This window comes from Squalius cephalus (assembly GCF_949319135.1).
Source record: "Squalius cephalus genome assembly, chromosome: 23".
NCBI lineage: Eukaryota > Metazoa > Chordata > Actinopteri > Cypriniformes > Leuciscidae > Squalius > Squalius cephalus.
The window spans coordinates 2090782-2118271 of NC_137144.1; the positions used below are offsets into that span (position 1 = coordinate 2090782).

General features: G+C 40.3%; 1 protein-coding gene across 1 annotated transcript in view; it reads left to right on the forward strand.

Annotated features, from left to right (window-relative positions):
* The first annotated feature begins 4165 nt into the window (after positions 1–4165).
* LOC307151155 (epidermal growth factor receptor-like) overlaps positions 4166–27490 on the forward strand; it is a 43768-nt gene continuing 20443 nt past the window's right edge. Inside the window, exons 1-13 of the mRNA XM_079859025.1 lie at positions 4166–4322; positions 12634–12785; positions 13011–13215; positions 13484–13618; positions 13725–13793; positions 15866–15984; positions 17000–17141; positions 17507–17623; positions 22464–22615; positions 22735–22921; positions 23198–23332; positions 23438–23506; positions 26185–26303. Of these exons, the coding sequence (XP_079715151.1) occupies positions 4244–4322; positions 12634–12785; positions 13011–13215; positions 13484–13618; positions 13725–13793; positions 15866–15984; positions 17000–17141; positions 17507–17623; positions 22464–22615; positions 22735–22921; positions 23198–23332; positions 23438–23506; positions 26185–26303 (1680 nt within the window). The 5' untranslated portion in view covers positions 4166–4243. The remainder of the gene's footprint in view (positions 4323–12633; positions 12786–13010; positions 13216–13483; positions 13619–13724; positions 13794–15865; positions 15985–16999; positions 17142–17506; positions 17624–22463; positions 22616–22734; positions 22922–23197; positions 23333–23437; positions 23507–26184; positions 26304–27490) is intronic.

The following is a 27490-nucleotide window of genomic DNA, read 5'->3' on the forward strand; positions in this document are numbered from 1 at the left end:
TAAGTATACCTTCAGTAAGTCATACTTTCGGAAGGTAGGTCTGGACCACTCTTAGCTTTACCTTATCACTGTTGCAGGTCTATATGAATATAATTCTGAAGTTTTAATACACCCAGACAGTGCTCATTTAGGCTAATTCAAGTGTTTTCATGCAAAGAATAAAATTGTCATTACACTGATTGTTAATAGAATTTTAATTATATTATTATATATAATACAATTTTATAAATTTATTTTAATTAAAGAGCGCTTTTAAATGCCGGCTACTGTCAGTTAAGTCCTATTCGGACGCTAATATTGTTTCTCATGGGCTCGTACAGTAAGTCGGTTATTTTAGTGCCGTCCGAATCTATAATAATAGCAGTGTTTTTTCTCACCCAACCCGCGTAAAAATCCCTGGTCAAATTAGTACCTTCTGTTTTTTTGACAAACAGGTCGTGTGGTAATTTAATTGCCGTCTGAATCCACATCTCCGAGTTTACAAGAAGAGATTCAAAATCCACTGCTTAAATCCTTTTTGATCACTGCCGAGCACCGTACATGACGTACACTTTTATTACTGAAATGCTGGAAAGTATTTACAAGAACAATATTTAATCGCAGCTCTACCTCAGCGAGCAAAAATGGGAAAGAGAAGAAAGCACATAAATAACTGAAATGGTTATTATGGCAGCAATATATGATACAATTTTAAAATATGTAGGCAAGTCTATTATAGGCTATTATAGTTTGGGTTATTTTTTATAATATAATATCCCATGAGTCCTAATAAATGCAATTTCAACTATTTCTGAAGTGCTTCTTTTATAAAGAACACCGCTTCCTCACATAAACAGCCCCTGCACGAGAGAATAATTGATTCTCGAGCCATCGATATCAACCAATTCAGCAGCATCGCCACGGACAGCACTCGGTAACGTTGCACGTATGAAGGTATATCTTAAGCAGCTTCCTAAGGTATAGTTCGGGGAACACGCCTAGAAATGGTATACCTTCAGTTAAGTTATACCTTAAGAGTCTTATACCTTAAGAGTGGCATATCAAGATGTTGATTAGACATGCATGTGGAGGTCCTGGGCTGGTGTGGTTACACGTGGTCTGCGGTTGTGAGGCTGGTTGTATGTACTGCCAAATTCTCTGAAACGCCTTTGGAGACGGCTTATGGTAGAGAAATGAACATTCAGTTCACGGGCAACAGCTCTGGTGGACATTCCTGCAGTCAGCATACCAATTGCACACTCCCTCAAAACTTGCGACATCTGTGGCATTGTGCTGTGTGATAAAACTGCACATTTTAGAGTGGCCTTTTATTGTGGCCAGCCTAAGGCACACCTGTGCAATAATCATGCTGTCTAATCAGCATCTTGATATGCCACACCTGTGAGGTGGATGGATTATCTCGGCAAAGGAGAAGTGCTCACTAACACATATTTAGACAGATTTGTGAACAATATTTCAGAGAAATAGGCCTTTTGTGTACATAGAAAAAGTCTTAGATCTTTGAGTTCAGCTCATAAAAAATGGGGGCAAAAACAAAAGTGTTGCGTTTATAATTTTGTTCAGTGTATAATTATACACAGTACACACACAAATATTATAGAAACACAAACTTTTATTTTGGATGCTATTAATCGCGATTAATCATTGCACAGCACTTTTACAAGTAATTCAGTGCAGTGAGCTCAACAGCACTTGGCATTTAGTGATACTACAACACACACAGGTAGGCTACAGATTGTGTTCCCGTGTTCATTTGTGACCTCCTGATTAATTAACAACGGGTTAAAGATTTTTTATTCGGAATATGAATGCTGATGTCACAAACTCCCAGATCAATAATAGCCCACTGTAGCCTCTCTACCTGAATCACACCGTCTGAACTGCACGCGCACGATCCTCCCCGCTGCTGACGGGCGCGAGCGCGGCTCTGTCCAGCAGCGCGCGACTCTATCACTGCCGACTGGAGCGGATTAATGCACAGGCTTGCCTAGGCTGCAGCCTAGGGGCCCCACGTGTGCAGGGGCCTCGGATTGGCCAGCCAAAATTATTATTATTTTTTTTAAATTTACTTAAGCACAAAGGCACAGCGCCAGGATTCCAGTTTTGGATGGGCCAGACCAATTGTGGGTGGGCCTTAAATTAAAAACCTTATCCAATCACTGTTTAACCTAATAAAAATGACTGACTAATAGGCCTATACTGTTATATTATCTGTGCATATACATAATATAGATTTTAATAGCTTGATGCTCTTTAAATATTTTGTTGCATTGTAAAAAGTTTCGGTGCATAGGACGGACCTATCCGCGATCGCTCTCCATGGTTCTGATCAAAGAAGAGCGCTTTGGAATCTCCATTACGCATCATACGCATCATACCTGGGCTGCGTTTCCCGATAACGCTGTCTCTTAGCGCGCTACGAAGACTCATAGGTATAACTTAACTAAAGGTATACTACCACTAAAGGTATGCCATTACTAGGCGTCTTCAGGGCTATCATCCACTCGCGAGGCAGAGGCGCTGAGAGGCAGAGGCGCTGGCGCCCTCCTAGCAACGGTGTTGGTCACGCTAGCTGCGCTAGCCGCGCTAGTATCATGGGGTGGCAGAGACGAAGATGTGCTAGGTGATGTGGATCTCAGCTCTCTTCATCTCCTGGTTGCAGCGATGACTCCGAGACTGTATGTGCGTGTTTAAGGTAGCCTACCTGAACAACGACTGTTGCAACAGGGCCGAGGGCTGGATTAGAAAATATGTGACGTCATTATGTTTTTTAATTTAATCAATGTTGATTATGAAAGTGAGCATGCAGCATGAGAAAGATATTATACATCATGAGATGCGCAATGTCTAGAGACATGGAGTGGGTAAAACATGATTTTGACCACTTCATTGAGTCTTGTTTTGTAGAAAGTCTCTTTTTAAAATATTTTCGTTTTGTATAAATTGTATCTTAATTTTGATCAATGTTTTATCAACCAATTGCCTGTATTTACTAAATAAGAAGCAAATATATAGCAGACAATGTAATAAGGCGCCGACACGATCACTTGCTTTGCACGTGAACTGGAGGGCGCCGAAACTCAGCCTGATCCTCACAGATTTGAGAAATATGGGCTATCTATTATAGAAAGCTTGAAATGTCTACTTTCAAACAAAAATATTCAAAACCAAAAGAAATAGGCTATTCTCTGAATATGTCATCTGAAATGTGCATTTCTCTCTGGCATTCATGGCGAATCCGCATCGTCAACTTCATCTTTGCAGCGACACAGAAAACACCAGTATATTAATAAATAATTAAATGTCTCCTTGCTTTTTAGACACATTCATAATCATTACTTTTACCGGTTCTTTGTGGCAAGCTTTATGCGTGCGTTCGTGCGCTTGAATGCGGCTATATGTAAACGCTCTATACAGCCTAAGTAATTAAATTAATATAAAGGGGCGATTTGTCCACGAATGGCTTAAATGAACAACTACTAGTCGACTAGAAAAACATTTAGTCGGAAGCAGCCCTTATTCCACATATTTTCGAGCCAGGCAGCAGGCTATTCTTCTGGGTTGAGCGAGCGACCCTGCGGTCTGCGGAATGAGTGAGTGGAGCGGAATATTCAGAAATGCGCTCTCCGCTCACGAGCTCTGATCGGAACAAACCCGAACCTCACTGTCTGCTGAACTTGCACAAGACACATCAAAATGGACATAACCAGATTTTTTAAATTGTTCTTAAAACTAAACATTTAGACTATTTTAGCACAAATTATAAGCTTATTGACGATTTTTTTATAACTCTTGACAAAATTAAAATATATTAAAAGTTTTTTTTTTTTTTTTTTAAGAAAAGTTTTGGGTGGGCCTGTTGATAACCCATAACCGCGCCGCGAACAAAAAAAGACCCTGATTGGCCCATAATAAAAAAATAAAAAAACAAGCAGGTGATTGGGTAGATGTGAATTGGCCATTGAAGGAATGTAAAGGAAACACTGTAGTGTTGGGTCTCTCAATGTGTGTATGCCAGTTCACCGTAGTTGCGTGTGGACCATGTATGACATTAAATACATTTTTAGGGGGAGCCTCACACAAAGAGCAGCCTAGGGGCCCCTGACCACCTTAATCCGCCCCTGACTGCCGAGGCTCGTGAGCGCGGAGGAGGAGCTGTCAAAGTTTACAGCCAAGTCGAGCGACTTTTTTCAAGAAGACGAGAAGGCAAGGAGTGAAGTCTGAGAGGTTTGAAACATAAGAAATGGCAGGACCAACTGAGCTGGGATTGATTTTTACCCTTCTGCTCTCAGGGAGCCTCTGTGCGACGCCGGAAAAGAAAGGTAGGAGACACTCAGTATTATGAAACTGCTTGTTGTGTAAGATTAAACCTTCATCTTTGAATGCTCTCCGGTAGATCTAGATGGGATCGTCGCACATACCTTCAGAGATGTGCGTGCGCTTAGAGGAACCACAGTCAGTCAGCGTGGGAACAGTGGGAGTTTGTGTTCACTGTCCCACAGAGAACTTACTCTTGGACTCGATTAGTCTTTTAAATTACGTTTTTATTGAACGTGACATTTACAGACAATAATGCTCCTTCTGGAGGAACCTGAGGTTGAGTCTATAGTTCACACAGGGATCAGCCCAAATTTTAAGGCTCTATAACCCCACCCCATACTTTTAATAAGGTTGTGATTTCTTTGCGTTCATTAGTGAACTGGCGTGATTTATATACGGTAGTTGAGGCGAAGAGAAGAGGATATTGCCTTGAACTACTTCTTCACTATAGATTAAACAGCTGTAATAATACTCTAAAATGTGCTTCATGTGGCAAATTGACAGGTTTTATTCAAGTCAAAATATTACTTTTATGAAAAAAATTAACATAAGGTGACGGTTATGACATATGGTGACGCTTACAATAAGGTTTCGGTTGTTAACATTAGTTAACTACATTAGTTAACGTGACTAATTTATTAATATTAGTTAATGTTGATCTCAACATTTACTACATTGTTTCTTTTCCATCTTTTTTTTTTTTTAATTCAAAGTGGCTGAAAAACTCCAGTGAACTACAAGTTACATTAGTATTTCACCCTCTTTTTCCACCATAATATAGTTTCTTAAAGCATTTTAATTCTGCAGAACTGCTGCAGAAAACCATATTCACTCTTATGTTGTTCCAAACCTGCATGATTTTATTTCTTCTGTGGGAACACAAAGAAAGATATTGTGAAACATGTGTTTTATTCCATACAGAGAAAGTCAGTGGGGTCCAAAACAACATTGGTCCCCAATGATTTTCATTGTTCGGACAAAAAAAGTTGAAACATTCTTCAAAATTGCTTAGGCTATGTTCAGACTGCCAGCAAAAATCCAGATCCAGATGGGTTTTGAAGGTCCGGACAGCAAAAAACAAAAAAACAAAAAACAAATGAAAACAATTTTTAGGTGGTTTGAAATGTGATTCCAATGCAATTTTTACAGATGTGTCTGAGTCTGAATGCTCTGGCTGCTCAAATCTGATTTTAAATAGTTTTTGCATCACTCTTAACATACACACAATGATATCGTCAAAACTGGTGAGGAACACGGTATTCATACACGGTATTCAAACAGTATGTCCAAAGATTTCAGCCGTGACTACATCAGAGTATACTTCAGTCTTAGTCTTAGTTTTGCACCACAACTCAACAGGATTTGAGGAGCGAGATGATGCATCTCCATTTGTCCTGTATTCTTTCTGAAAGCCTCGCCACATAGGTGTGAATGTCTACGCCATTACCAAAGCAACCCATGCGGATACCGGTAGATTGGTTATATCTGGACTCATGAATCTTATTTGATCACTTGCAAATTATAGTGTGGACATTCTGCCTGAACAGATCTGATTCGAGAAAAAATCTGATTCCTAAAGTCTGAACACAACACAGCACTGTTATTGAATATCGATTTGAATCAACTTTGAACAGACTTGAGCTGAATAATGACACTATTGCTGAGTTGAACTAATTTCATAATTGATGAACTTTGCAACACTGACAGTTATTGAACTGTATTGAAACAACACTGAACTATATTAAGCAGAATAATGACACAATTTTCTTCCGCTGCTTTATAGCTGAAATTGAACAACTTTAACACAAATTTCCTGTTTATTAATATGAAGCTGTGAAGCTTTGAAAATGTGAAAAATATATGAAGGTGCTTTGAGTAAAGCACTATATAAAAGTGACTTCATTTACATTTCTTTTTCGTGTGATCTGTCCTTTTTTCAGTTCCTTGTAAAAACATTCAGAATTTAAAAAGTCTGCAGGATAAATGTTTTACAGTATATAATCACAAAAACATGCAATGCATCTTTTGATTGACACTTTTAGTGTGTCGATTACATGTACGAGACGGTCCGATTGTGTGTCTTCATCGAAGAGTCAGCTTGTTGATTCAGGCCTCATCTAATCATTTGCAAGTTGCTTGTGTTTGTGAGGCAAAAGACAGATCTCCTAAATATTTCAAAACAGCTAAACAAAACAGTCCTTGTGTGCTGTACCCTTCCCTGTGCAGTCGCTGGCATGTTGCGTAAGGCGTGCTCAGGAACTTTCCAGAGTATCAGTGAATAAGAGCATGATCGTCAAGAGTGTCCATTAAAGGGATAGTTCACTCAAAGATGAAACGTCTATCTTCATCTACTCATCCTCATGCCATTCCAAACCTGTATGACTTTTTTTCTTTTGTAGTCGTCAGGAGGTCATTCTTTCCATTCTCTCATAATGAATGAGGAGTTTTCGAAATTCAAACAAGATGCAACAATGCCGTAAAAATATCAGAAAATAAGTTTTTAGTTTTGCATTTTTAATTGAGTTTTTATTTTTTAGCATCATTTTCAAATTTCCTATAAATTTCAGTTTAGTTTTAGTTAGTTTCATTAATGGTTTAGTTAGTTTTAGTTTAGTTTTTATTCCGTGAACACATTTCTATTTAGTTTTTATATATTTCGTTTTGGCTTTAGTAATTATAGTTTAGCAGAGTTAACAGAACACTTCCAGTTAAAGACATTTCATTTCAGCAAAGTTTAATGTTTGCAGTTTACAGTTAACTCTTGTGAAAACCTCTTAATAATAAAAATAAAACAGTTGTTTGAGGATGAACAAAGAACCAAACAAATGCAACTAAAAAGTAAAAATTATTCATTCATACTCATTCATATTAAAAATCAAATCTTCTTAAACGTGGTGTATAAGAAAAAGAAAAAGAAATATGCGTATGATTATTCTTTAAGGTTATTTCAATGATTAATCCTTTCAAACATTATTCTTGTATTGATACATTTATGCTTTTTGTCTATTGCATCGTTTAAAATCATATAGTTATACTCGTAGTATAGGCCTACTTCTACAAATGTAGCCTCTACGTCTATTTCTGGGCTCATTAACTAACATTAAAAAAGATTAACAAATACAGTATCAAATGTATTGCTCATGGCTAGTTCATGTTTATACATTAACTAATGTTAACAAATGAAACTTATTGTAAAGTGTTACCCATTATTCTTCTGGCACAATCACTTTAGCAAAATATCCCACCCCTCACTGTTACGTCCATGGTTGCACTTAAAATCACATGGTCTAAAACACAATTGTCATCATGGTTTGCCAGAAGGACAGCAATTGTGAGTAAATTTTCAGTCATCTTTGCAGGAATGCAATATGAAGACTGTACAAAGGAGCATTTCTCTTTAGCAACACTATGAAAGTATATAGCAAGCAATTACAATGCCGGTATAACCATATATCTGTGTACGATATGCGTCACATGACTAAACGTGTCACCGTTTTCAAATACCGCCGTTTTCACAGTCAACACTGCAACGCGTAAACGTCGCTTGTAAATGCATCCACGTGGGAGAGCTCAATCTTCGTGGACAAAAACTATGTGGATGAAAGTTCTCCGGTGGGATCATGAATTGTTTAGCCAGTGATCTTGGGAAATACATCAACCCTGTATTTTCCCCTAATTGTGAGATGAATTTGAGATGTGATAATGCTCTTCTTTCCCATTACCCTCCTCCCCCGCCTCAGGACGTTCCAAGATGGAGGACCGTTGCGTTAAACCGCCCGTCAGGCATCATTTCATCGGGTTGTCATGCTGGAACATCTTGGTCCCGTTAATTGACATCATGGGAACAGTGTTTGGCACTGGATTGTTGGTCTCCTGCGACTTTAACAGCTCTTTCTCTCTGTCTCTGACTCTAACAATTTCTCAGCAAATAAAAAATCATTGCAAAGGAATGCTTTGAGCCTGCAGCCTTTCTGTAGTTCAACAGGTTGGTGGCGCTAGCGACACCAAAGGTTGAGTTAACTGTAGTTTTGGCGAATTCAAAATGCTTTCCATAATTTTGAGAAAAGAACAAGAGAAAACGTTTAAACTTTTCATTTTACAGTTTTCATCATCATGAGCAACACTCAGCAACAATTAGTCCCATTGTCTAACAATCTCAGACGGCTAGACAACAGCACTTTTTCATGTGGATTAGTTTTACGATCTCTTTATGAACTTTGTGAAGTGTCAAAGTGATAGCATGTCAATGGAGGGACAGGAATCTCTCAGATTTCATTAAAAAATATATTAATTTGTGTTCTGAAGATTGACGGAAGTCAAGTTTGGAACGACATGAGAGTGAGTAAATGATGACAATTTTCAGTTTTGGGTGAACTATCCCTTTAAGGTTTTTAAATAAAAAAAAAAAAGATTCCATGGGATAATTTGTACTTTTTAAATGATTATACATCTCTACATAAATATAGTGTCAAATGGACAGTTTTTTTTCTCAGCGACAATCTGATTTCTCGATTAATTTGCTGCCTACAAATGCTTATTTTTGCACATCCATTGACACAAGCCTCCACCTACTGATAGGCCACTCACTCCACGTGCCTGACACCATGACTTTTTGTCTCAAATATGTTTATTCTATTTCCGCTTTATTGTTTAGACTATAAAATGAGTTGCAGAATGCCTTGAAACCTCACAGTCTCTTCACCATCCTGATTTGCTGTCCGATTGTCCTCATCTGTCACCGAGCTCCCACACTGTTTGCACACGCTTCGCATGACCCAGTGATCGGTTTTGCAGACGGCCGGCTGTAATTTCTCTCAGCAAAACCTAATGCCCAGCGTCAATTTCCTGTCCTTAATATCTGCATACTTCCCCCTCCACCTCTGCTAAGTTTTCATCATCCGTCCTGAACGCTCTTTCAAGAGTTACCAGAGCCCACTCACGGCTCCATATTGAGTTCCCGGGAGGACGATTGTAAAAAACTGTCCGTTACTAAGGGGCCTTCGGCATGTGAAGGCTGGTTGTTTCTGGGTCTTGATGCCTCTCCCCGGTGATTGGCTTTTCCCAGAATCACATCTGCTGAAGCGGTTCGAGTTTCAAGAGCTGCAGAGAAAGTCAAACGAGCAGACCTCCTGCTTTGATAAACTGTTGAGCAGTTTCCTAAAACTGGCGAAGAAGTCAGTGCCTCATTTTGCTGGAGAGACTCTCTCTCTTTGGCAGAGAACAATGAGGGTTTTCTTCAAGCAGTTTTTATAAAGGAAAGAGCTGTGTGACAGAAGTGTCATGTTTTTGAGTTCCTCTGTCGTTCCCAGTCGTGTGGCGGCTCTGACAGTTTGATTGTGAGATGATTGCGATGACAGCGACTGAGCTTGAAATGGCCAGAATCTATTTAGAGATAAACGCTGTGATTACCTGTGACAGTCTTTCTTTCTTTCTTTCTTTCTTTCTTTCTTTCTTTCTTATCTCTCTTATCGTCTCTGCATGTTATCACACATGCTAATTCTCAAGCTAATTCTGTGCCGTTTGCCAGCTCACGGGAAGTCTATGTTTGGAAACATTGAACCTGCACGTCATGGAGTTTATAGTATTTCCATTATTGAGTGAGCCACTGTGATGGAAAGAGACCTTGGAATCCAGGCTGGAAAAAATAAACGTTCCTTGTCGTTCTTGACATCTCAGTAGGGTGTGGCTTCATGTGAGAAGCTGCCGTTTCTGCAAATCCCACATCATTCCTCATCATATATATATATATACAGGTGCTGGTCATAAAATTAGAATATCATCAAAAAGTTGATTTATTTCAAGAATTCAACTTAACAGGTGAAACTAATATATTATATAGACTCATTACATGCAAAGTGAGATATTTCAAGCCTTTATTTGTTATAATTTTGATGATTATGGTTTACAGCTTACGAAACCCACGAAATCAAAATCCCAGAAAATTAGAATATTACATGAAATCACACAGTAATTACACAGTGATACCATGGTCATTGAAGCAGGTTTTGGTTATTTTGGCAGTGTGGGCAGGTGCAAATCCTGCTGGGAAATGAAGTCAGCATCTCCATAAAGCTTGTCTGCTGAAGGAAGCATGAAGTGCTCTGGAAATGTCCTGGTAGACGGCTGCGTTTGGAGCACCCTTAGAATTTTTTTTGTACATACCATGAAAGTCAAAGGGTTCACAATGTTGTTTTGGATCCCACTTACTTTCATTGTAGGGTCAAACATTCTTTTAAAAACATTTCTTCTGTCTGTGTTCTGCAGAAGAAAGAATGACATGAGGTTGAGTAAATTACAAAAAAAAAAAAATTATGCTTGGGTGAACTTTCACTTTTAAATCCTTTTTAAGCAAGATGAAATGTGAGACTTTTGCCGTTCAGTTGTTTACAAGCTTTAGCTTTTCCCTCAAGAACAGATACGTTAAAGAATGCGCCCCAACAACCCAACAATAGCGAGTATCCTCCATGATAAATCTCACCTGCTACGTCAACACCTCATCTCACGGTACAATACTAGTTTTGCTAAGAAGACTTGAAGGAGGGGTTTCTGTAAATGTGTTGTGCAGTTCATCCATTCAGTGTTCATAGAGAGAGGCTTTTTGCACTTGTGTGACTATAAAGCTCCATTATTCAGCTCCTGGTCTCAAGCTGGCTCCTATAAACTGTCTCAACATACATTTATCTTGAAAGTGGAGTCTAGCTTATCCTAAAACTAGAAACAACTTTGACCTGAGGCTAGTTGAGTTGTTTGGCCTCTGTTATCTAAGCCTATTAAAGAACTGAATTGCCACCCACACAACAACCCTTTCTACCACTGACATTGCATTAATTGTCATTGTCATTAATCATTGACGCCTCACAGTTTTATCTGTTTTGATTGCATACTTTTTTCATAATGGTGTCTCTGCAGCAATATAGACCAGAATGAGTAAATGTAGTAGTTATTTTTTCCCAGATGAGTGTGTGAGAAAGAGTAAGTTCTCGTAGCATTCATACGAGCTCTCTCTTTGCCACAAGCACTATTTATCTTGGCCCACCGCAGTCTTTCCTTTGCCGCTCAGAGCACTTAAAACAAACGCCCACCTTCACTGAATTCTGATTGGTTCAGTGGCTGCAAAAGACACCTACATGCCTCAGATTGGCTCCGGCTCTAGCATTTGCATTCACAGATGATTTATTACAATCATTTTAGTCTTTTATTTGTATTTAATAAAGATTTTGGAAATGGCTTGGATTTAAGCCTAGACTTAAATTCAAGTGAAAACCTGTGGTTTGACCTGCAAATTGCAGTCTACAGACACACTCCATCTAATTTGTGTAATTGGAACAAATTTTCATTGCAAAATGGGCTAAAATTCCACAAATGTGAAATAAACAAGAAGGCTCAAGACTGTGATTGATGTTAAAGGGCTGTATAAAGCTTTTTATGCTCAACCAAGACTGTATTTGATAAAAAAATACAGGAAAAAACAGTAATATTGTGAAATATTATTACAAATAAAATAACTGTTTTTGACAGTTAATGTTTTCAAAAAAATAATATATATATATATATATATATACTTAATTCCTTTGATGGCAAAGCTGATGCCAATTTGGTGCTCAAGAATATCATATACATAATTCACCCACTATATTGCTAAATGTACCTTATTTTTCATATAAACAGACAAATATACCAGTATGGCTTCTCTTGAGACTCCTCTGCTTCAGAGCGGTCATAGTTAATGATATGCTAAAGCTCGCCCTGTATGTTGATGTGATTGGTTACAAGGTAGTTTGCGACATAAGACAAACTGGAGATTTCAAACCTCATTTTTGAGACCGTCTTTATACTCAGCAATGGTGTTGACTTATGAATTTGCACATGCTTTAAAAATGTCACAGACATATAAACAACATTAAAAACTTGTATATATTTGAGGAAACTGTGATAGATGTGTTTAAAGAATTCTTTGATAAATAGAAAGTAAAAAAAAAACAGCATTTATTTTGAAATATAAATATTTTGTAACATAGCCTTATAAAAGTCACTTATGATCAATTTAATGCATCTTTGCTCAATAAAATTATTTTACTTTAATTTAAAATATCTTACTGACCCCATGTCTTACTGTATTATTGAATGAATAAAACTGATTCCCAATGTGTTTGAAATTATGTTCAAAAATAATTTGGCTGGGAGGTTTTAAACAAATTGCAAAAAGAAACCAAAAGCATTTTTGCTTCTACTGGAATTTGAGTTTTATTATGCTTTTTTCCATGAAGGCCCCAGTGGATTGAATTGTTCTTTCTTTCTCTGTGTGTGTTTAAGTGTGTCGGGGAACGAACATCAAACTGGCCCTTCTGGGAACAGTGGATGAACATTATCAGATCCTGGTAAAAATGTACAGCAACTGCACCGTGGTTCTGGAAAACCTGGAAATCGCATATCTGACTGAAAAACACGACTTGTCTTTTCTCAGGGTATGGTATATATATATATCTGTTTACAAACACTACGTTCAGTGCTATTTTACTGTTATCTTACTGTTTGGTTATTGTAAGTCATCTATATACCAATGTTTTATTATAGTTTGTATTTCATGACAGATGCCTCAACACTATTTAAATTATGCAGTATAGCAACTCTTTATATAGTATTAGTGATGGATGTTAGTGAGCTTTATGTGTAATGTTTCTGATTTTTAGAGCATCCAAGAAGTTGGTGGGTATGTTCTTATTGGGCTCAACTCAGCTCCCAGCATTCCCCTTGAGAATCTGCGCATCATTCGTGGCCACTCCCTTTATGATGACAGATTTGCCTTGGTCGTCCTAATAAACTCCGACAACAGCATCGGAAAAGGCGACAGCATCGGACAAGGCGTGAACCAGTTACCACTGACTAGCTTAACTGGTATGTGGTTATATAAAAGTGTTCTTTGTCCTAGTTTTTTTTTTTTCTTCCAAATGAGAATAACACTTTAACTTTAACGCTTCTAACTGACCTGTGTGTCTTTCGCACATTTGTTTTGTAGAGGGAATAACATTCATTAATCTCCATGCCTAGTGCTGAAAGTTATATTTGGAAAACAATAATAGACCTAAATTTCAACTGTCACTAAGTGAAGTTCGTCATACAGTACATAAATGCATTGTTCAAACACTGTCATTTTCCCTCCTAGAAATACTGAAGGGTGGAATAAAATTTTTCAGTAACCGTTATTTATGTAATGTGGAGACCATCCAGTGGACTGATATTCTGAACATGGAGACCCAGCCTACAATCATAGAGCCGGCACCAAACTTGGCTAGAGACTGTAAGTCCCTCAAGATTATTATTATTTTTTTAAATATACACGCATATTAAATGGTACTAATTAATTTTGCACGTTGATTAAGAATGTTCTACTCTACCTCCCGCAGGTGAGAAGTGTGACCTGAGCTGTCCCAATGGTTCCTGTTGGGGCCCTGGCCCTCAAAACTGCCAAACAAGTAAGTGGTCCTAAAAACTACTCGAGTAACTGAATCTGAATGTTTTTCCTACTTTCAGGCTTTTTAGTAAATTTGTGAAAACATTCTATGTAGAAGTGTTTAAAAAAACACAACAACAACAACAACAAAAACACAGAAACCTTTTTAAAGCTAGAGACTGGGAACACAGATACTTTACACTACTATTCAAAAGTTTGGCTCTGAAAACAGTTTATTTGAAGATTCAGTCTCTATAAACACTGCCTTTCTGATAGCCTACTCTGCTCTGATTGGTCAGTTGACTCAGTCTGTTGTGATTGGTCTACTCTGCTCTGATTGGCCAGACAGCTCAGTCTGCTGTGATTGGTCTACTCTCCTCTGACTGGTCAGATAGCTCAGCCTGTCTTGATTGGTCTACTCTGCTCTGATTGGCCAGACAGCTCAGTCTGCTGTGATTGGTCTACTCTCCTCTGACTGGTCAGATAGCTCAGTCTGTCTTGATTGGTCTACTCTGCTCTGATTGGCCAGACAGCTCAGTCTGCTGTGATTGGTCTACTCTGCTCTGACTGGTCAGATAGCTCAGTCTGTCTTGATTGGTCTACTCTGCTCTGATTGGTCAGATAGCTCAGTCTGCTGTGATTGGTCTACTCTGCTCTGACTGGTCAGATAGCTCAGTCTGTTGTGATTGGTCTACTCTCCTCTGATTGGTCAGATAGCTCAGTCTGTTGTGATTAGGGTGACCACCCGTCCCGCGTAGCGCGTGCGCGCACAGCGTTTGAAACCCAATTCATGCGTCCCGCAAATTGAGACCGTGTCACGCATAATCTATGCTTGCTAAAAAAAAGGTTGGTCGTTCTATATCCTCGAGCCCCAGGCAGCCAAACGAACATTACTTGACAGTTCAGCACGCTACTGTTGCCACACAAACCCCTCAGTTGAACTGCTAACTAGGTTGTCATCAACTTTTTCGTTGTTGTCATGACAGCGCACGCACGCGCATACCAGACACACTGGGAAGAAACTTTTAGATGCGCGCTTTCCAATTCGAAAAATGGGGAAAGAGACTGTCTGAGAGGCACTGCCATCATCAATTATAAAGAGAAGGTGTGGGCACAAGAAAGACTGGGAAAATGAATATTTGTGGCTGAAAGGTGTTGAGGGGGATACCGAGAGGGCTTTTTGTGACCTTTGCAAAACGTCCTTCTCAATCGGACATGGAGGGGAATAGGCTACGATGTCAATCGTATTTTTTTTTAAATACTTTTTTTTAAAACTGTTCCTGTGGTGTTTAACTACAATTCCTGTTAATCCGTTTAAAGTGAATAAATTGTAATGAAAAATAAATAAAATTAAATCGTAAATCGTAAGTGGAAGTGCATCTGTCAATTCATTGAATGTTCAAAATATTATGAGTCTTTATTTAGAAAAAAAATACACATTGGTTGGCCTATTCATGAGCATACATCAGCAATTACACATGTTTAGGGGAATAGGGCATTATTAATATACCATGTAAGGTGGTATGTGCTAGAAATGGGTAAACCACTATCAGTGAGTCTGCCCGTGGGGTGGGGGCACCGCCGCGCCAGGCAGTGTCCCCCATTGTCCCTCAGAAACATACCCCTTGTCCCCCCTTGGGCTTATTAGCAGGTGGTCACCCTACTTGTGATTGGTCTACTCTGCTCTGATTGGTCAGATGGCCCAGTCTGTTGTGATTGGTCACTTACAGCTCATGTCAGAAACTTTTTTTTTTTTTTTTTTGGTAATTGTAATTATTGTGAGAATATGGCTAAAACTGATACATTTATGGATGTTTTCAGTAATAAGAGGTTATGGTTATCGGTTATCTTAAACTTGGGTTATCTTGTTTCATGCTGTACTGGTTAGTAATGCACAAAATACAGTGAATTGACAGTTTTTGGATTTCTGTAAGGATTTCTGCTTTTTTGAGTAGTTTTTTTTTTTTTTTTTAAATGCTCCTCTTTAGTTTGTTTAGTTGATCCTTGACTTATATTTCACAACTGCTGAAGAACACTACTTGACCCCTACTTGTCTGTTAGCATCTCTGAAGTTTCTTCTCTCTCTGAATCTAGTGACTAAGGTGATCTGTGCGGAGCAGTGCTCGGGCAGGTGTAAGGGACGCACACCTATGGACTGCTGCAATGAACATTGTGCTGCTGGCTGCACTGGACCCAAACCAACCGACTGCCTGGTGAGAAACACATGTGCAGATGCGTTAGATTCATTTCCCAACCATTCATTGTTTGCTCATTTATCATTTACCACATACTGTATGCTATATGTGAGCGTAAATACAGTTAGTTAATTAGGTTAGGTATTTATGAACTGAACTAGTGTGAATAACAATAGCAGTATGACTCAACATGTGAGAAATTCACAGCCACTTGAATGTGTTAATAAAAACTAAAATAACTGTTTTCTATTTGAATATATATTAAAATGCATTTTATTCCTGTGATCAAAGCTGACTTTTCGGCATCATTTCTTCAGTCTTCAGTGTCACATGATCCTTCAGAAGTCATTCAAATATGATGATTTGCTGCTCAAGAAACATTTCTTGTTATTATCAATGTTGAAAACAGTTGCTATACTGCTGCTATATATATTTTTTTTTTTTAGAAACCGTGATATTTTAGGAGATATTTAATATATTTAAAGGAGCAGCATTTTTTTTTAAATAGAAATCTATAGAAATCTTTGGTACAGCCCTGTTTCGCATGTACATACTATGTACTTCTTATAGCAATAACTATAACTGGGTTTAACTATAGGTTCTAACCTTGAACCTTCCCCTAAACCTAACCTTAACCCATGTAGTTACCTTAAATTACCAGTACTTTCTTGGGGAAGTACACTGCCAGTACACTATAGTACACATACTGTAGAATATAGTGCAACCACATCTTTTGTAACATTTTAAATCTTGTTACTATCGCTTTTGATAAAAAGCATCCTTGCTGAATAATCAAAATATTCATTTTTTTGTTAGAAACTTTTGCACTATAGTGTACTATATAGCATATAAGCCTTTGAAAAAAAAGGTTTGACAAGAAACCTTTTAGAAGTTATCTAGCGGCTAGAAACATTTGTTACAGTGAAACATTCATTACCAATGAAGTGCACAGCTGCAGTAAATGTAACCTCAAGGGCAATGAAGATGATTTCGGACTAGTTGCCTCATGGGAAATGCTGTTTGTTTTCTGCAGGCCTGTAAGGACTTCCAGGATGAAGGGACATGCAAGGACGCATGTCCACCGCTCATGCTTTACGACCCTAACACCCACCAGCTCGCTCTCAACCCCGACGGGAAGTACAGCTTTGGGGCAACTTGTATCAAGAAATGCCCACGTAAGGCCAGGCTGAGACACGAATCTTCGAAACCTGCTATTTATTTATTAATTTTTTTTCACTTGAAACACACAATCAGATTCTAATTATATCTTTCATGCAAATTCAAAGCTGTTAGGTCTTGAATTCTTGCATTCTGCAGATTAATGTTTTAGGTGTTCAGGGTTAAAATCTAAACAACACAATCCAGGTAAAGAGAATCACTCTGGTGTGGATCGTGAGCCTGCAACTCAAACTCTGGTTTCTGAATAACATCTCAGAAAGCAGGATAACTATGACAGAATGATTTGACGCATTAGGATTGTGTTGCTGGTTGGTTGTGGTTAACGACTCTGGAATGACTGATGGTTTGATGTTTTTCTCAGGTAACTATGTCGCGACAGACCATGGGGCATGTGTGAGAACATGCAGCCCTGGCACCTATGAGGTGGATGAGGGTGGAGTTTGGAAATGTAAGAAGTGTGATGGCCTGTGTCCAAAAGGTACAGTTGAGACTGCCGGTCAGGTCGGCAACAAGATGTTTTTTTTTTTAGTGGAAAGATTGTTTGTCTGTTTGTTTTCTCTCTCTATTTTTTCTAGTTTGACAAACACATTAGTCTTGTTTTAGTTGCATTTACAACTGTATTCTAATATAATTTAAAAGATATAATTAAAACTATGTAGAAGGCATAAAAACGTACTCGGTTACTAACGTAACCTCGGTTCTCTCTAGAGAGGGAACGAGTACTTGCGTAATATCTTACGCTAGGGGAAAACCTCTTTTCCACAAGATATTGAAGCCAAAAAATTATCCTTAATTTTGCAATAATGTAAAACGCATTGCAGCAGCATGCAGACATGGGCGAGACAGCTCGTGCGCCCATTGGCTGCTCTGCGGCAACTGCACCAGCCTATCGAGAGAGGCCCCTCATGACGTCAAAACCAATGAGGGTGCTTCGCGCCCACTACGTCATGTCCCGCCGAAAGCGGGTGGGGCTTGGGCTAAAAATACAGCCCCGAGAGGCTGGTTTGGTCAGTTTTTCATCGCCGAAGCGAACCAGAGCGTGATGCATGCACGGCAAGATACGCAAGTACTCGTTCCCTCTCTAGAGAGAACCGAGGTTACATTAGTAACCGAGTACGTTCTCTTACGAGAGGTTCTCTCGTACTTGCGTAATATCTTACGCTAGGGGAACACAGTGTAAAACGCTGTGCGTGCTGAGATTCAACACTAAGGTCCCAAGGGCAGGTGCCCGGGGCTCATACAGTGCCTAATCACAAGGGACTCACAGAGAATCCGGGAAGAGGGGCTAGAATAGCATCATTCCTGTAATATGGAGCTCTGATAAGAGCATGTTATATCAAGTGTTCCACACAGCCAGGGCGAACTGGGCCTGGACTGATAAATATGGGGGACTTACGCACTGCCCACAGAAGTATACAGACGATCAGTGATCGACGCTCTAGCAGTTTCAGCATCCTGAGCCGATAGCATCGGGCAGGCAATACTGAAAAATTAGACCGAGAGCAACTTAGCTTGTAAAGCGGGAACCTCGAGGTTATAAAACCTTATAAATGTAGACGGGGAGGCCCAGCCTGCCGCCATACAGATATCTTGCAAGGCAATCCCACTAGACCAAGCCCACGACGAGGCCATGCCTCTCGTGGAGTGCGCTTTGACACCTAACGGGCATTGCAGGCCCTTAGATGTATAAGCTAGCGCTATAGCATCAACTATCCATCTGGATAAACTCTGTTTTGACGCAGCTAGTCCATTAGAACGGCCGCTGAACAAAACAAAGAGCTGCTCCGTCTTGTCTAAAAACAGATGAGCAAGACACATAGGCTCTTAACGCCCTGACCCCTGCGAAAGCCTGCGTCCCCTTCCTCTTCAGATTCAGCAGGGCCGACAGGGAGATCACCTGTGCCCTAAACGGTGTATTGAGGGATTTAGGAACATATCCGTGCTTTGGTTTGAGTATGACTTTCGAGTCATTAGGTCCAAACTCCATACACGTCGCGCTCACTGAGAGCGCTTGCAAGTCCCCTATGTGCTTCACTGACGCGAGAGCCAGAAGAAACACTGTTTTGAAAGACAAGTGTTTTAGGTCTATTGACTGGATTGGCTCAAATGGGGCACCTTTCATGGCTTCCAGAACCGTGGAAAGGTCCCAAACGGGAACTGAGGGAGGTCTGAGAGGATTCAGCCTCTTAGCTCCTCTAAGGAAGCAAATGACCAGATCGTTCCTACCTAGTGACTGACCAAGCGTTGGTTCAGCGAACGCTGCTATGGCCGCCACATAAACTTTGAGCGTGGATGGGGCTCTGCCCTTATCCAGAAGCTCTTGTAGAAAGGAAAGAGCCTCCGACTCCCCACAGTCTGAGGGTGAAGTACCACGACCTGTACACCAGCTAGTGAACACAGACCATTTTGAGGAATAGAGCCGTCTAGTAGATGGGGCTCTAGCCTGCGTGATCATGTTTAACACTCCCGCTGGGAGGTTAATGGGTACCCGTTGATGGCCCACACATGTAGGGACCAAAGCTCCGTGCGAGGATGCCAGATCGAGCCGTTGGCCTGCGAGAGGAGATCCCTCCTCACCGGTATCGGCCACGGGGCGGTACTCATCAGCTGCATCAGGACTGGAAACCAGGCTTGGTTCGTCCATAATGGGGCCACAAGTAGCACTGAGCAGCCATTTTCCCTGATTCGCTCTAACACCTGGGGTAGGAGCATGACAGGGGGAAACGCATAGGGCGGGCAGCGGGGCCAGACGTGGGCCAGCGCATCCCTGCTCTTGGAGAAAAACTCCTGACAGTGAGCATTCTCTTGAGACGCAAATCTATTTTCACTCTGCCGAATGTTTCCCATAGCAGTTTGACTTTCTGTGGGTGTAAAGACCATTCTCCTGCCGGAACGTTGTTCCTGGACAGTCTGTCTGGTCCCACATTCAGGTGGCCGGGCACATGCGCTGCTCTCAGCGAGCGCAGATTGTGCTGAGCCCAGACCAGGAGGCGTTCCGTCAGCCTGTGAAGGGTTCTGGATCTGATACCTCCTTGGTGATTTTATATAAGCCACCACCGACATGTTGTCCGAACGGACCAAGACGTGGTGTCCTTTTATCTGGGGACAAAAGCGCCTCAGCGCGTTGTCGACTGCCATCATTTCCAGGCAGTTTATGTGTAGAAGCTTTTCCCGTTCTGACCACTGGCCGAAGAACGGTCTGCCCTCGAGCAGCGCTCCCCATCCCGAGGTTGAGGCGTCCGTAGACACTACCTTCACACTCGAGGAAGTCCCAAGGTTTACACCTGACCGGTACCAATTGGTCGCTGTCCAAGGTTTCAGAGCTGAGATGCATTTCTGATCGACCTTGAGGCGCAAGAGACCGGAGGTCCACGCTCGGCGCGGTACGTGCACTTTCAACCAGTACTGCAGCGGTGCATGCGAAGCAGACCCAGCTGAAGCACTGAAGATGCTGAAGCCATGAGACCCAGCATCTTCTGAAACTTTTGAGCGGGACTAAAGTGCCATTTGAATTGTTCTGTTTGAAAGTAGACATTTCAAGCTTTCTATATATTTCTCAGGTCTGTGAGGCAAGTAGGCTATACCATACGCTGAGTTTCGGTTCATTTATGAGACGAGCTCCAGTTCACTCGCCGGCGCCTCTGTGTCATCATGATTATCTATTTTCTTATTCTTATTTATTAAATCCAGGCCATTTGGATGATGAAACATTGATTAAAATTAAGATACAATTAATAAAAAAACGAAATTCACTTTAATGAAAGGCTTTGTGCTTTCTGTTTGAGGTCTCTGTGAAAGTTTTAAAGTCGCTCTCAGAGCAGTCATGTCCGTAACGGAGAACTGTCACGTCCATAACATTGTTTTTTTTTCCTTATAAAAGCGAACACAAAAAATAAAATAAAAATAATATTTTATGTTCTGTGGAGGCCGACCCTTCTTCATCCGGTGGGTATATTACTTTTGGTTTGCGCAGTGCAACTCATAGAACTACTAAAGAATATTTTGCCACCTAAAAGTTAAAGATTTTTTGTCACCTCACATGTGTATTTCCCTCATATTAAATATAAAACGCATGTGTAGACTGATATTTTTCTAATGTCTTGTCTCTTTTATTAAGAGAGTATGATATAAACAGACGTTTCAATATGTTGGTATTAAATGCATTTTCTGAGAATTATTTCAAGTTTTGACTGCAAATGTCACGTCCATATAACGCTGGAATTGCCCAATTTTAACGAATTTATCCTCAACTAGTTTTTTGGTCTAGGTCTACGTATTTTATTCCTACCTTAGTAATTTAAAGATGTGGTAGCCCTACATCTTACACATCACACTCCACTGTTATGGTGGCAATTTCAGTAGATTTACTCACTAACATTATTGTGGAAACAAAATAAGAATGGAAACTAAAATATGGTAGTATCGCGCTACAGCGCACATTCTATCAGCTGCAGTTCTGGCGCCTCAGTCCCAATACTGTAAAACTCGACGTACATTCACATCACATCCACATGTTAATGCAGCGGTAGATTTACACTCACAGGACACTGCACTTATTATTCGCAATCACAAAAGTTAATTATTTGCTCGTGCTTTAAAGCTTTGCCGGGTAAACATTTCATTGGCATTCTGTTCTGACATGATGCACTTTTTCTGAGCGGCGCGTACTTTAGTGCGCGCGCACTGTCAAACAGCGCCAAACTGGATTTTTGTTGGGTCAGACCCATCTGATAGCGATGGGGGGCTGATACCGCCAGAGCAACATGGAGCTACATGTAAAAAAAATATGCACCAAACAAGCCACTTTGAAATGTTGCTGTTTTCACAAAAGTTGGGTGACCCTCCCCCTAGACTAAAAAAAGTTGGATGACCCTCCCCTCAACAAAGAATAAAAAGACCCTCCCCTATTTTCCTCCGGTGGCCCCTTCCATAAATACCGAACGGTCCCTAAAGAATTCTTTGATAAATAGAAAGTAAAAAAAAAAACAGCATTTATTTTGAAATATAAATATTTTGTAACATAGCCTAATAAAAGTCACTTATGATCAATTTAATGCATCTTTGCTCAATAAAATTATTTTAATTTAATTTAAAATATCTTACTGACCCCATGTCTTACTGTATTATTGAATGAATAAAACTGATTCCAATGTGTTTGAAAATATGTTCAAAAATAATTTGGTTGGGAGGTTTTAAACAAATTGCACAAAGAAACCAAAAGCATTTTTGCTTCTACTGGAATTTGAGTTTTATTATGCTTTTTTCCATGAAGGCCCCAGTGGATTGAATTGTTCTTTCTTTCTCTCTGTGTGATTAAGTGTGTCGGGGAACGAACATCAAACTGGCCCTTCTGGGAACAGTGGATGATCATTATCAGATCCTGGTAAAAATGTACAGCAACTGCACCGTGGTTCTGGAAAACCTGGAAATCACATATCTGACTGAAAAACACGACTTGTCTTTTCTCAGGGTATGGTATATATATATATATATATATATATATATCTGTTTATAGTATAACAACTCTTTATATAGTATTAGTGATGGATGTTAGTGAGCTTTATGTGTAATGTTTCTGTATGTTTTTAGAGCATCCAAGAAGTTGGTGGTTATGTTCTTATTGGGCTCAACTCAGCTCCCAGCATTCCCCTTGAGAATCTGCGCATCATTCGTGGCCAGTCCCTTTATGAAGACAGATATGCCTTGACCGTCCTACTAAACTCCGACAACAGCATCAGACAAGGCGTGAACCAGTTACCACTGACTAGCTTAACTGGTATGTTATGGTTACTTATACTTTGATGGTTATATCAAAGTGTTCTTTGTCCTAGTTTTTTTTTTTTCCAAATGAGAATAACACATGCTTCTAACTGACCTGTGTGTCTTTCGCACATTTGTTTTGTAGAGGGAATAACATTCATTAATCTCCATGCCTAGTGCTGAAAGTTATATTTGGAAAACAATAATAGACCTAAATTTCAACTGTCACTAAGTGAAGTTCGTCATACAGTACATAAATGCATTGTTCAAACACTGTCATTTTCCCTCCTAGAAATACAGAAGGGTGGAATAAAATTTACCAATAACTATTATTTATGTAATGTGGAGACCATCCAGTGGACTGATATTCTGAACATGGAGACCCAGCCTAAAATCATAGAGCCGCAACCAAACTTGGCTAGATCCTGTAAGTCCCTCAAGAATATTATTATTTTTTAAATATACACGCATATTAAATGGTACTAATTAATTTTGCACGTTGATTAAGAATGTTCTACTCTACCTCCCGCAGGTGAGGAGTGTGACCTGAGCTGTCCCAATGGTTCCTGTTGGGGCCCTGGCCCTCAAAACTGCCAAACAAGTAAGTGGTCCTAAAAACTACTCGAGTAACTGAATCTGAATGTTTTTCCTACTTTCAGGCTTTTTAGTAAATTTGTGAAAATGTTCTATGTAGAAGTGTTTAAAAAACAACAACAACAACAACAACAACAACAACAACAACAACAACAACAACAAAAAACACTGAAACCTTTTAAAAGCTAGAGACTGGAAACACAGATACTTTACACTACTATTCAAAAGTTTGGCTCTGAAAACAGTTTATTTGAAGATTCAGTCTCTATAAACACTGCCTTTCTGATAGCCTACTCTGCTCTGATTGGTCAGTTGACTCAGTCTGTTGTGATTGGTCTACTCTGCTCTGATTGGTCAGTTGACTCAGTCTGTTGTCATTGGTCTACTCTGCTCTGATTGGTCAGATAGCTCAGTATGTTGTGATTGGTCTACTCTGCTCTGATTGGTCAGATGGCTCAGTCTGTTGTGATTGGTCTACTCTCCTCTGATTGGTCAGTTGATTCAGTCTGTTGTGATTGGTCTATTCTGCTCTGATTGGTCAGTTGACTCAGTCTGTTGTGATTGGTCTACTCTCCTCTGATTGGTCAGTTGACTCAGTCTGTTGTGATTGGTCTACTCTCCTCTGATTGGTCAGATAGCTCAGTCGGTTGTGATTGGTCTACTCTCCTCTGATTGGTCAGATAGCTCAGTCTGTTGTGATTGGTCTACTCTCCTCTGATTGGTCAGATAGCTCAGTCTGTTGTGATTGGTCTACTCTCCTCTGATTGGTCAGTTGACTCAGTCTGTTGTGATTGGTCTACTCTGCTCTGATTGGTCAGATAGCTCAGTCTGTTTTGATTGGTCTACTCTGCTCTGATTGGTCAGATGGCCCAGTCTGTTGTGATTGGACAACTCTCCTCTGATTGCTCTGATTGGTCAGATAGCTCAGTCTGTTTTGATTGGTCTACTCTCCTCTGATTGGTCAGATAGCTCAGTCTGTTGTGATTGGTCTACTCTGCTCTGATTGGTCAGATAGCTCAGTCTGTTGTGATTGGTCTACTCTGCTCTGATTGGTCAGATGACTCAGTCTGTTGTGATTGGTCTACTCTGCTCTGATTGGTCAGATAGCTCAGTCTGTTGTGATTGGTCTACTCTCCTCTGATTGGTCAGTTGACTCAGTCTGTTGTGATTGGTCTACTCTGCTCTGATTGGTCAGATGGCCCAGTCTGTTGTGATTGGACAACTCTCATCTGATTGCTCTGATTGGTCAGATAGCTCAGTCTGTTGTGATTGGTCCACTCTGCTCTGATTGGTCAGATGACTCAGTCTGTTGTGATTGGTCTACTCTGCTCTGATTGGTCAGATAGCTCAGTCTGTTGTGATTGGTCTACTCTCCTCTGATTGCTCAGTTGACTCAGTCTGTTGTGATTGGTCTACTCTGCTCTGATTGGTCAGATAGCTCAGTCTGTTGTGATTGGTCTACTCTCCTCTGATTGGTCAGATAGCTCAGTCTGTTTTGATTGGTCTACTCTCCTCTGATTGGTCAGATAGCTCAGTCTGTTGTGATTGGTCTACTCTCCTCTGATTGGTCAGTTGACTCAGTCTGTTGTGATTGGTCTACTCTGCTCTGATTGGTCATATAGCTCAGTCTGTTGTGATTGGTCTATTCTCCTCTGATTGGTCAGATAGCTCAGTCTGTTGTGATTGGTCTACTCTCCTCTGATTGGTCAGTTGACTCAGTCTGTTGTGATTGGTCTACTCTGCTCTGATTGGTCAGATGGCCCAGTCTGTTGTGATTAGACAACTCTCAAGTCAAGTCAAGTCAAGTCAAGTTTATTTATATCACTTTTCACAACATAGGTTGTATCAAAGCAGCTTCACAGTAATAAATTAAAACAATACATCAATGTTTGTTTCTCTCCTCTGATTGCTCTGATTGGTCAGATAGCTCAGTCTGTTGTGATTGGTCCACTCTGCTCTGATTGGTCAGATGACTCAGTCTGTTGTGATTGGTCTACTCTGCTCTGATTGGTCAGATAGCTCAGTCTGTTGTGATTGGTCAACTCTGCTCTGATTGGTCAGTTGACTCAGTCTGTTGTGATTGGTCAACTCTGCTCTGATTGGTCAGTTGACTCAGTCTGTTGTGATTGGTCAACTCTGCTCTGATTGGTCAGTTGACTCAGTCTGTTGTGATTGGTCTACTCTGCTCTGATTGGTCAGATAGCTCAGTCTGTTGTGATTGGTCAACTCTGCTCTGATTGGTCAGTTGACTCAGTCTGTTGTGATTGGTCCACTCTGCTCTGATTGGTCAGATAGCTCAGTCTGTTGTGATTGGTCACTTACAGCTCATGTCAGAAACTTTTTTTTTTTGTGTGGTAATTATTTGTAATATTGTGAGAATATGGCTAAAACTGATACATTTATGGATGTTTTCAGTAATAAGAGGTTATGGTTATCGGTTATCTTAAACTTGGGTTATCTTGTTTCATGCTGTACTGGTTAGTAATGCACAAAATACAGTGAATTGACAGTTTTTGGATTTCTGTAAGGATTTCTGCTTTTTGAGTAGTTTTTTTTTTTTTTTAAATGCTCCTCTTTAGTTTGTTTAGTTGATCCTTGACTTATATTTCACGACTGCCGACGAACACTACTTGACCCCTACTTGTCTGTTAGCATCTCTGAAGTTTCTTCTCTCTCTGAATCTAGTGACTAAGGTGATCTGTGCGGAGCAGTGCTCGGGCAGGTGTAAGGGACTCACACCTATGGACTGCTGCAATGAACATTGTGCTGCTGGCTGCACTGGACCCAAACCAACCGACTGCCTGGTGAGAAACACATGTGCAGATACGTTAGATTCATTTCCCAACCATTCATTGTTTGCTCATTTATCATTTACCACATACTGTATGCTATATGTGAGCGTAAATACAGTTAGTTAATTAGGTTAGGTATTTATGAACTGAACTAGTGTGAATAACAATAGCAGTATGACTCAACATGTGAGAAATTCACAGCCACTTGAATGTGTTAATAAAAACTAAAATAACTGTTTTCTATTTGAATATATATTAAAATGCATTTTATTCCTGTGATCAAAGCTGACTTTTCGGCATCATTTCTTCAGTCTTCAGTGTCACATGATCCTTCAGAAGTCATTCAAATATGATGATTTGCTGCTCAAGAAACATTTCTTGTTATTATCAATGGTGAAAACAGTTGCTATACTGCTGCTGTCACGGTTTTGGCTTTATTGTCATGGACTTTTAGTTTGTATTCTTCTGTTTCCTGTTTCCTTGTTCTGTTTCCCGCCACCCATCTGTTTCCATGGACACTGATCACCTTCCTCACAGCTGCCTGTCATTTATGTTCATCACCCCTGTGTATTTAGTCCCTGCTTGTTTTCAGTTCAGTGTCCGGTATTGTTGGTGTTATGTGGCTTGCTGTCCTGCCTGTATCCTGAGAATCTTGTATCCAGTGAGTGTTTGATTAAACAAAACGTTTATATTTATCTGCCTTCGTCTTCCTTGAGCCAGTACGTAACAGAATACCGGACCAACACTAAAGAACGCGTTTGTATATATTTTTTTCCTTTTCGTGTTCAGTGTTTTTTGTTCCGTTTTCACCCCTGCTCTCACTATGGACTTCCCTGCTGTTCGTCTCATGTGCCTTGAGCAGGGAGATCGCTCCCTCGAGGAACACCTAGAAGAATTCTTGGATCTTACCCATCAGACCACCTTCCCGGACTACTGCCTGTGCGGGTTCCTGCGACGCGGACTCAACGCTGTCACTACCGCACAATTGTCCGGGGAGGGTCCTCGAGGGAGCTTCGCTTCATTTGTGGAGTGGGTACTGGCGTCCTGCGGATCTGCGTTCACCGTTGAGGATGCCGCCAGCCCCACTCCCCATCCAGTGCCCAGCCAGAGCCACCCAGACGGCGAGGAATATCGACCTGAGCCCACCGCAGGTAGCGCGACGGAGACCGCGATGATGTACGAGCCCGTGCCTATTAGAG